General features: G+C 36.6%; 1 protein-coding gene across 1 annotated transcript; it reads right to left on the bottom strand.

Moving 5' to 3' along the window:
• Positions 1-2,755: 2,755 nt before the first annotated feature.
• On the bottom strand, positions 2,756-11,491 carry dctn3 (dynactin 3 (p22)). Its single transcript, XM_039736962.1, has 7 exons — positions 11,250-11,491; positions 9,736-9,820; positions 9,515-9,601; positions 7,945-8,028; positions 7,543-7,601; positions 7,330-7,389; positions 2,756-3,164 (listed from the first exon to the last, which is right to left on the bottom strand). Exons 1-7 carry the CDS (start codon positions 11,349-11,351, stop codon positions 3,072-3,074), a joined length of 570 nt encoding a protein of 189 aa, XP_039592896.1. The 5' UTR covers positions 11,352-11,491; the 3' UTR covers positions 2,756-3,071.
• Positions 11,492-11,731: the final 240 nt, after the last annotated feature.

Here is an 11,731-nt window from a genome sequence, read left to right as displayed (position 1 = left end):
ATATGTAAAATTCGATCATTTTTCTTAATAAATGACCAAGTCTAATAATTTTGTCTCATTTGCTTAAGTTTATCTGCTTTTAGAACTTGAGTGAAAATCTGATGATGTTTTAGGTCATATTTATGCAGAAATATAGAAAATTCTAAAGGATTCACAAACTTTCAAGCACAATGTGTTTCTGATTTTCACACAATGATTTAATAGGTACTCTTAATTGAGCAGATTATTTTTTAATATACTCCATTCTCCATTTATTTTCTGAAAAGTCAAGCAGAATTACACCATTGGCTAACTGAACAGATTAAACCATGCAAGCTTTCGAAGCAGCTCAGGCCGCTTCTTTAGGCAAGCTGTAGTGGAGAAGGGGCCTGAGCTGCTTCAAAAGCTTGCATATTGTAATCTGTTCAGTTACCCAATAAAAGGTGTCATTCTGCTTGACTTCTCATTGCATCCATAATGGATAATACTGTACAATACCCTACTACTACAGTTATTTTCTGATAACATTTTTATTATCATTCATGTTATCCTGGTGAGGTCTTCAAAGCTTATTTTAAGACCTTTACCACAAGTACTGCACTAGGTCACTCTGCCATGGCTCAACCTGCCCACTAGCCATAATATAACATTAGACTAGTCAGTCTAGATCTGAACGTATCCTCAGCAACTTCATCTAACACCTCCTGAAGGATTCCCAGACCATGGTCTTGTAGAGTATCCACCAAGCTGCTGGGGCTGCACCAGTACCTTAGTTGATTTCAGGATTACCTTTATCATCACTCCTGAACAAGACCCCAAGGCAGTGGAACTCCTCTTCCTCCTCCTGGGGCAGCTGCTCACACATTTCTGTAAGACAACAGACCAGTCTCTTCCAGTAGAGGACCATGACACCTCAGATTTATAGATGCTTGATTTCATCCCATCTACACATCTGTCAGGTGCGAATCACCAATCTCAAGATGGGAAAAATTCCTAGATGGGATGATCGTCCATTCCAGGACACGCTTAGTCTCACAACTGCATTCACTCAAACATGGTCACTTTAGAGTTGCCAATTCAACCAACTTGCATGGCAATTGGAATACTGAAAGAAAAACAACATAGACACAGGAAGAATGTCCAATCAGCATACTGACAGTGTTCTGGCTGTGATTCACACCAAGAACTGTGGGGCTGTGAGGTAGCAGTGATAAGCACTTAGCATGTCACAACTGTAAAATTTTCTCATCAACAGATATTTCATAATAGGGCACTGCTTGTCACACTTTCACTTCTGTATGAACTTACCAATTATTACACAGATTCAATGCCTACAACTTTCTCCTATAATCTGCAACTGTTCCAACTGTACAAAACAGAGAAACCATTGCACTATACAGGGTGGTCCAGATTTAATTATGCAGATCCAGATCATCTGGATGACTTTAATTTATGCAGGGACAATTCCAGTTCGACGCAAAGATGATTCTTCAGGTCGTCAGTTTGCACACTTCTCTATGGTCCGGGATTTGTTAGGTGATTTTTTATGTAATAAACTTAACAAGTTACAGCGTAATGAGAATTGCATAATTAGATCTGGACCACCCTATAGTTGTACTGTACAAGCCATGGAATGAAGTTCATTATGGAAATGCAATATAGAAGTTTGTTTAAAATGAAGAAAAAGTGAGTGTACAAATGACAACGGTCCATTTTCTATATCCAGTTAATAATGCATTACACAGTTTCAGAGATCAGCAACATACGCTGCCAGCAGCGAACATATCAGGAACTAATCCTGGATGGGCCAGCAGTCCATAACAGGTACACTCTGGCATCAACTATAATACCAGAGTACCTGACACAAGGAAGACTCCATAGAAAAAGTGAATGGGACAGAATAAACCTGGATGCTTGGGAGCTGGGAAGAAGTAACACTAACCACTGTATTTTGATACAAGTAGTGAAAACTTGGTTGGTTAATTAATGTACAGAATAAGGTTGTTGGTGTACTTGTGACTTCAGCAAAATAACTTAATGTATGCAGGTGCTCATACAAATACAACAAAGTAGTCCAACTGGTGATGCCATTTTACATACGTATGTGCAATACTTCTAGATGTGAATCCAGTCTAGAACATATGCTGTCACATGGCAAACGACATGAAAAGAAAAGCATAATATACACTGTTTGGAGTTGTAGTTTTATATGCTCCTTTAGGTTTTTTAAGCTGAAATATGTATGTTTTGTTTTCACTGGGGAAGTTGACAGAATAATGTTCTTGTTTTTGAATTACCAAAACCAAATAATGATATTTTGTAAAAACAAATATAAGGATATTTTGCTCCTTCGCTAGTCCTTCAACAATATTGCATATTGAAAGGGGCTCATTCAGTATATTCATACATACTTTATTTAATTGAATAGCCCATGTAAATTTGTCAGTACTTAATAGGGACCAATACTTCATAAATAAAACAATTAACATGAGTGTACTAGTACAGGGAAATGCATTGCACATTGGTGTCGTAGAGTAAGGATGAGACAATGTTTTCAGAGGTAGGCCTTCAGACTAATTTTACTGAAAATCGCAGAAACCTCAGAGGATTATTCCAGAGGCCAAATGACAGATTCTGAAGTGGTAAGGTATTATTTAATCCATTCTCCACCAGACCTATAACTATGAAGAGTTAAAACATTCTTCACATAAACAAATCATACTAAAAGTTTTGACAAAGAATTTAAAGAGCCATGGCTACAAAAGAAATAAAAAAATCAGTTCCATGCTTTTTCATTTAATGTCATCATAAAACAATACTTGATAAATACAGATAAATTAGATGTACTACATTTGCCATTAGTTTTCTTCAAATTTGCTTGAGAGGGAACTCTCCTGTGGATCTGAGGCCTGCCACAGTACCTCACTACCAGACCGCTGCAGCAGGTAAAGAACTCATCTTCTTTATAGTGTGCTCTTTAGAGTGTGATACATGCCTCCACAAATAAAAAAAGGAAATTAATAGGTGGGATGACACCATCACGGACATTAAACACAGCTACAGTCCTCCAGACAAAATGTTCTTAATGAGTCTTATTCTGTCGCATGTTTGTCCTGCTTTGCTGTTGCCTCCAACTTTCTCAGCGTTTCATCCCATTGAGAAAATTGTTTAGACAAGAGAAACATCTAACACTGGTGTTAAGGAACATAAATATTAATTATTGTATAATAATAAAAAAAAATGTCACCTGGTTATGAAGTTTAAATAAATACGGCCGATTGAAAAAAGTAAAACACAGGTTTAGTATGACCTTCTATACAGAGCTTTTGATGTTTAATTCTTCTTTCTCACTTAGAGTAGCAATTCTTGGAAAAAAACTTAAAACTCCACAGCTAAGCATGTGTGTAACTACAGGAGTAGGCTAGACTCATAATTGAGGTTTTTAATACCATCAAACTAAAATTTCAAATTAGATGAAAACCAATGCAGCATTATTTATGAAGAAATTTCCTTTCTTATATTTCTGATTTCACATTTTCCATTATAAGATTAAGAGTGCTGGAACTCATTCTAACAGCAGTGTATTTCATACACAAACTAAGCTTTAATAGTTCATTAAATTATACATGGCCAGTTTAAAGATAGCCATTAATCTAAAAAGCTTGTGGTCAGGATGTGGGAAGAAACTAGAGTGGAGAAAATTCAAGTGAAGACAATGAGAATATGCAAACTCCATACAGAGTTCAATTACATTTGGAATTACAACATGATCTCAGTTTCATTGAGAAAGTAAATGATGACCACTATGTTACCATCCTTTATATAATGGAATTTAATCACAGAAAAATATCCCAAAACAGGGGTGGCACACGGCTGCCTTGCAGTAAGGATTTACATCCTAGGCCCTTCCCTGTGTGAAGTTTACATTTTCTCTGTGCAAGTTTCCTCCCACTGTCCAAAGACATGCAAGCTAGGTGAACTGGCAAAGCTAAATTGACTAGAGTGTATTTTTTGCCCTGCAATGGACTGGCACCTTGTTCAGCTTTGTTCCTGTCATGCGCCCTATGATAGGTGGGATAGGCTCCAGCTGTAAACCTCACCCCCAAACCCATAACCTTGGTCTGGCTTAAGTGGGTTACAAAATAACAACAAAAACACTACAAAACATGTAATGAGGTGATATTTAATTAAAACCCATTTCCATGTGCAAACATTTGTATGAAAAAAACTACACATCTAGATAGGGCTGCACAATTAAGCAGGCTTTCTTTACTGCATCCGTGCTGTCTCTATCAAATATACCAAACCTTAGTTCCTATTCCTGTTTTCTTTCCCCACATAACCAATCACCACACAGTAAACATCTTTGTGATAGTAAAATTTGCTATAAACTTAGAACACCAAGTTTTCAGAAATTTTAAGAAACATTGAGAAATCTTTTTTAGACACGTTTATTCCATCTAGCAAGCATTGTGTGCAAGGCAGGAACAATCCCTGGATGGGGCGCCAGCTCATCACAGAGCGAACAAGAGCAAATGCATACAGTAGCAGCATCAATTTAGCATCATCAAATCCCCTAACCTGCATGCCTTTAAAAGAAAACCAAAGCACATGGAGGAAAGCAGCCACAAAAATATACAAACTCCAGGTGGGGGACTCTCTTAATGCAATGCTGCAGTGCTACCGCTTCACCACAGTGACCCCATTTGTTTAATACAGGCGTAAATGCATTTCTTCATGAAAATTATATCACATATACATCTTAGTATTCTAAAACGTTCAGACAGCTGTAATATCATGAATGCAATTTATTCTGTATGACAATCACTGTCTGTGCACTCCTGTAGGCATAAGAGAAAGCCTGTCTAAGAAACATGTAGCAATTAATGACTGGGTCGGGGAATAATTAGAATACAAAGCATTTAACGTGCAATTTAAGATATGATGGGGTTTAAGAAACTCTAGTAAATTAAACATTGATTTTAAGATGAAGTTTACAACATCTTGCATTAATGACAAAACAAACTACAAGAATAAAGTTGAAATTTCAAGATTATTATCGACATTTCAGCTTTAGTCTCAACATAGACCTTTATTTTCTTAACGGTGTCCCTATTTTTTTTCTTCTCTGTGGCCCTAATACGCTTCCATATGACACTCAGATGCTGGGCTGCGACTTGTCTTTTCACAGCAACTTTGATGTCTGACCTCACCTTTTTTATTTTGGGCTCTGTGTGGCTTTCTGAACCTGAACTTTTGAGTGACTTCGCCACACTGTGCCACTCTATCAGTTTCCTTTTGTTACCTATACCACTGCTTAAGCCACCAAATACTACATTTTTCCTTGCCTCAATTTCACTGAGCAGGACCTACATTTTGCAGTTGCTGAAATTCTTTTTTTTCCCCTCCCTATGTACTTTTGTCATTGTCTTTTAACAATGAACTGAACGGAAGGGGCTATTTATATTGATTTGCATATTCCAATAGGTGAAATTCTGGGAGAAGTTGGAGAGGGGCTTTAGGCACATGCATATGCGTTAAAATTATGATGAGTGGGACTTAAAGAAAAAAATTGTATAGAACTTTGCTTAAGCACAGTTTTATGCATCTCAATTTTTTTGTGCATACGCACATTTCTAGTTTTGTCCATACACCATGTTTTAACATGAATTCTATAGGTGTTTATTAATAATACTTTACATTCAATGAACTGTTATAATGCCAGATGTGCACTACACCCAATGTAATAGTAGATAAACTGGTGAACATTAGTTTTTGTAATGATAGAAAATCCTGTCAGGAAAGTATACATTTATCAATGAATTTCATTTCCTAACAGTGCCTAGGGCCAAATGAATAGTTTATTTATAGTGCACTGGCGTGCACTTTAATCCACTGATTTAACCATAAAGATGAATGTGATATCAGGTCTGCTACCTTATTGTGCAATGATCAATATTGGTACCCATCAATAGTGTATCGAATATCGACATCCTAAATATGAAGCTCAGAGGCACGGCATGTTTTTAAATGACAGTGTATCATCACACTCAAACTGCAGAACAGTTCCACAAACAAATGTAAACAATGTACTCCTGGTAGGTGTGCCAGTATGTTGCAACTGTAAACACTACTGGGTACTAAGGTGAATTGTCAATTTATAAAAATAGTGAACTGTGCGAGTGGGTGATGTACATTTCATGACAACTTGTGAATTACTCATTTTTTGGTATCAGCAATATGCTATGTGTCTATTTACACTGTATTAATACTCCTACTTCTGCAAGACCCCTTTCCTTTCTCTATTCAACCTGTTACTGAGATATAATTTTTATACAATACTTTTTATACAAAGCTTCAAAGTCAAACACTCTGAGGCAGGTGATCAATTGTTTTAGCAGTTGGCATGCTAAAACCATTAAGAAGTCATTTTGTTCTTTAAAAACAACAGTGGGAGCAGTTAAAGTTTATTGCAATTGAAAACATTTTACACAATGTGAACATAGCAATATGAATGCCTGTTTGTGAAAAGAGAACTGATTGTTTTAAACAATTGTTTACAACAATAAATTAAGAATTATGATTGCCACAAGACTTTTACATTTAAAGTGAATAAATCATACTTGTTTGATATGGACAAGGTTTTACTAATGGCATCACATAAATGGTAGGAAGCAACCCAAATTCAGAAAATCCAATTAACTTAAACTTGAATATCTATGGGGTCTGGAAAAGTACTGAAGAATACACAAAAAGCCCTACAAATACAGAAAGAGAACATGCAAAAAAACAAAGACTTTGCAACTATGATGCAGCACCATTAGCCACTGTTCTGTAATCAGTTTTTAGAAAATATTTTTTAGCTTGAATACAGTGCAGCTAAATTCATAATTTCCAATCCAAACATTTTAAAATATGGTGTTCTTAAGCACGAAATTCATAATGGCTCAATGCCATGGAAATAAATAGATTCCTACAACAGATGGAGCAGAGGTGAGTAACATCATGAAAAATCAGAAATGAAAAGACTATTTTGCTTGGTAACCCCATTTCACTTTGAATCTTTTCTCAATTTGCTCAATTTCTGTGTACAATTAAGTGACTGCATATTTAACTGGTTTGTAAACTTTCTGAAGTCTATGGATTGCCAAGGATTAATTCGTATTGGTCTTCTAACAGTGAAAAGCAAATTGCCATATGGGCCACATAATAAAAGAAAGACTAAATGAATTAAGTACAAACTAAAGTTTGTATTGTCTTAAGAGCACTATGAAACTTTAGACCATGGCCCTTACAGACAGGACACAAGCAGCTTTTTTCAGATTTCTATGTTGCAAATTAAAAGGATACCATTTTGTTGTAGTCTTCAAAGAGCTTCTTTGTGCCATCTGTGAGAGTCTCACACTGATCCTGTAAGAAAGCAAAACGGCATTAGGCGTGATGACAGGGAGATCTGTTCACTTCAGATCAGCTGCTAGGGTCTAGCATGTAAACAGTAAGTCCTCAAATTCTTCTCTCCTAATCTGCAAAAGTGAGTACTGATAAAGGAGTCATATTGCGTACCTGCTGTTGGATGTGAATTTGAGATAGGGACTGCAGTTTGGTTGCATGTTCAGGGACCACTGTGGAGTATAAAGATGAACATTGAATCTTGATAATCTACTAACCAAAGGCAAATACTCTTACTTAATTGTACAGCTTTTACCAACAGACTTTTGTAAGTAACAGATGGGTATTTTTAGTTTTACACTTCAGGTAAACATTTCATAATATTTACAGTGAGTCACCATGTTAATCAGGATTGTGTTTCTTATTATTATTTTGGAGAGAAACAAAGCACCACAGAAAGACTCCAACATTTCCTCCTCAGCTTGCTAAGATTTGCTAACTCATTGATATTGATAACTCATACATTTTAGTACATTCTGTTCTATTGTGCATAAAGTGTTCTCATGACCACCTTACCTTTTATATAAGTGCTGTCCAGCAGAGGTACAAGGCTACTCATATGCTCCAGAAGGCTGGCCTGTGACATAATGAACTCCTCCTCTGCAAGTGCAAAAAATAAAATTTTAAGAAAAATCGCAGAAAATGAAGTTTTATAGTCACACTTACCTTTTTTTAACTTAACATTAAATCTAATTTTTTTCTTTAATGTTTTTAATTTAATTCATTTCCAATAGTAATATTTGTTTGCTTGTGGCTGTATTTAATTAAACAAAATACACTAACTGACAAAAAAGTTCACTACCTCATCCACAGTACCAATTCTATTCAGTAAGCCCCCCTTCACTTTGCTCTATACTTTTCCCCATTCTGAAAAGCAAGTGTATTTGTATGTGGAAAAGAAACGTTCAAACAAGAATCTTAAATCTAACTTAAGATACAATTATTATAACTCAAACTGTCCTCGACAGATAGCAGTAGTATAGCATATAAAGATGGAGATAATAAATACACATTCTCAACTCACTGTAAAGTTCAGTATAATTTTTTCTTTGTTGGAGATTCATCCTCCAACTCCAAAAATGTTAGCTATTTACTATTATCCCTTCAATACATGGAAAGATGTCTTCTTGCATAATCTATATGGACATAGTGCAGAAAGAAACTGGCCTAGCAACTGCCTAACTAAACTGGAATAAACAAAAAAAAGTAACAGATGCACCAGACAGGAAACAACTGACACACAAGAAACATGCACTGAAAGCTGTAGTAAATTCCAGAAAAATGGTGCATCATAGGCAGATCAATTTGTGAACTGGCAAATACCAACTTTTTTTTTACTTATTCTCGATAATACAGTATCTAAGATACAAGCTGCAATGTAACATTTTTTTGAGCATTTCACCTTTTGGTTTTACAATCGTCGCCATACAGATTTCAAAACTACTTGCTTTGCACTAATTTTGTATCAAAACACATGTACTACAGAAGAAAAAAAAATGCTGGCCTCACCATAATCATGCAAGTGCAGACTCAGACTTTTGGGCATTTAAACTATTAACTCACACACAGTCACCAGGGCACCATTATGGGGACATCAGCACTACTAATTCAATGTTACCATACATGTGACAAACTTAAACTTGACCAATCTGCAGTCCAGGCACTTGTATGGCATGGAGGTTATTTGTTATGTAGGGCATATTCCATACGTTTATATTGAAATGATTGCATTGCCATTACTTTGCTTACTAACCCATGTCTGCAGCACTATGTCATGATACCATGTACTCTATTGTCACAGCATTTTTTTTTTTATATATTTCTGTATCAACAGGACTAACAACAAATACTTTTTGTTGCACTGAAAGACAATAATTTGAATTCTAGAGATATGACAATTTATATAATTTCTAACAATTGATATAAATACAGCAATACATGAAACAGCTGCCTATCTAGGGACATCTTTAAACTGAAACTAATGATATTTTAAGATATGTCGAAAAGGAGTCATCAACACAATTCTCATACTAAAATTCAGGCACACAAAAAAAGAAAACAGTTGCAGAGTTCAGCTATGACCCACCTGCAATCACACACTCAAGTCTCACTGCATCAGGCACGGTAATTCGCTCAGTAAACTGAGGGTCCAAGTACTTCATCAGGTCATCAACTAAAAAACAATTAGTAAGAAAAACACATCCAGTTAAACTAAAGTATGCATGGAAAACTTCTCACTCCTGAAAAAAAAAAAAGACAGCAGCTAGAAGCCAATAAAGCAAATAGACAAACGCCAAAAGCACTTACTTTTCTTGTGGAGGGTTTTGACTCGCTCCCGCTTGTTGGCCATAGCGCTAAGGGATGTCTGAATTCTAACCAATGCATCAACACACTGTCAAGAGAGAGACAGAGAGAGCAAATGTCCAAAGAAGCAGAATTATGGCCTCCAAATTTATTTTACTTTTACAACCCCACAGGCATATTAGTCAATACAAGAAAACAAAATGAATACAATTTTAATAAATAGTAAATGCCCACTTTAATACGATGTAAAAAAATACCAGTCCAAGCCAGTATGCAGTTTAGTACACTTTTTAAATATTTTTGGTTAACCTTGGCTGCTAGTGGCCTCATTCATCCATCCATTCATCTTCCAAACCCACTTGGTCCAACTAAAAGGACTGGAAACTGGAGCCAATTCCGACATGTGCCAGTCCATTACATGGCACACTGACATATACAATGACAATGCAATTAAAATAATGTTCTGACCTGGCTAAAGTCCTACTGCATTACACGAGTCTGATGTGGTTAAATAATTTTAGGGTTAAGCTTGGGAACAAAGAGGATACCCTCGCTACATTCACATTGTTTTTTCATTGTAAACCACAACTGCTATTTTCTATTTTAAAAACAAGTTTACATATACTATTCATTAGTGTGTGGTTGGGCATTGATGAATACTATGATTTGTTATGCTTGTTGCATACTCTGGGGGAGAAGGGAATAGAGCACTCCACAACAGATCACCTGCTGTATGAAACAGGAAGATCACAATACCTCTTCTATTGTCTTGGGCTCATTCAACAGGATATGGTGTTGTGAATGACAAACAGGCGAGACTTAAGGAAGGTGTGTGAATGAGCAAATGCATATAACAATTCCAAACACTTAACCAATTAAAATCTTTTCTTCATCCATGGGGTTCAACAAGACCTGTTTAATAACAGTCATTCAAGTAGAACAAACATTTCTACCATTCAAACTGCTTTAGTCATGTTTGTCCCTGGGCCGGTCAGGACTAATGGGGTCACAAACTTCTCATTGGTAAAGTGGCTCCCAGTTCAGTCCTACAAACGCTCCAGACGCTATACACTTTCTTCTGAGTGTGTGTTTGTTACGAAACGCGTTATACTGAAATAAGTCCTAACTCGGTTTCTCCGAGTAATGCGACAGTAGATTTTTTGTTTCTAGTTCGGCTTTCTTCCTCGTATTTACAATCGCTTTATTAGTTGACATGCACCACATAAGCAGGAATGCATACCAGACCTATGGCCCGTACACAGAAGCTAACCTGTTTTTCACTGTGTCAATAACTACGCGCTTTTGCCATGACATGATTTCATGTTCGCGATATTACAGCAGAAACAGCACAGTAATGTTGTAGGATGCAGGTAGAATACCTCTCGCATTCGTGCATATACGCATGCGTTACGAGAAGTAATAACATTTCAGTCGAGGGGAAGTAAAGTGGACGTTCAGAATTATGTCGCCTAATTTTGCAGACACGATACAATATAACCGAATAATCACTCGCTTACCTTCACCGGTTTGCCTGTATGGACATTTTTATCCACATCGAGTCGCTTCTCAAGCCTCTCCAATCGTTCTTCTAGCCCATCCAACATCACCATTGCCTCCATGTTCGCGCAGTCAGACTGGGCGGTGTTAGAAGGGGGAAAAAAAAAACGGAAATTAGCGTGGACACAATGGGCTGGCCATGTTGGGTGAGTCTACTCTAGTTGCAGCGTCGTCCATCTTCTATAAGAGTCACCATAGAATGCACTAATGTCAGAGCGGCAGAGGCGGAGACACCAAATCACGGGCGGGGCGCAGATCGGGCACTGAGTGAGGCTGTGTTAAAGAAAATTGGAGGTTTGGAAAATAATAAAGACGATGACAACAAACAGATAGATTAAAAAAAAGCCTTTTTTTAAGGCTAAATCAACAGATACATTTGGTAAACTAATTTCAATACACTTTTGCGCAATGATACCTATGCTTTGTTTACTTAATTGTAAAT

The sequence above is a fragment of the Polypterus senegalus genome, chromosome 15 (assembly GCF_016835505.1).
Source record: "Polypterus senegalus isolate Bchr_013 chromosome 15, ASM1683550v1, whole genome shotgun sequence".
NCBI lineage: Eukaryota > Metazoa > Chordata > Cladistia > Polypteriformes > Polypteridae > Polypterus > Polypterus senegalus.
This window is presented reverse-complemented; position numbering and strand designations above follow the sequence as displayed.

Excerpts from the sequence above, each read along its gene's own strand:
- dctn3 (XM_039736962.1), bottom strand. The coding sequence starts at position 11,351 with ATGGAGGCAATGGTGATGTTGGATGGGCTAGAAGAACGATTGGAGAGG. Across the intron at positions 9,602-9,735 it reads CAAAACCCTCCACAAGAAAA|TTGATGACCTGATGAAGTAC; the intron begins GTAAGTGCTTTT and ends ATTGTTTTTTAG. Across the intron at positions 8,029-9,514 it reads ACTTGAGTGTGTGATTGCAG|AGGAGGAGTTCATTATGTCA; the intron begins GTGGGTCATAGC and ends TTGCACTTGCAG.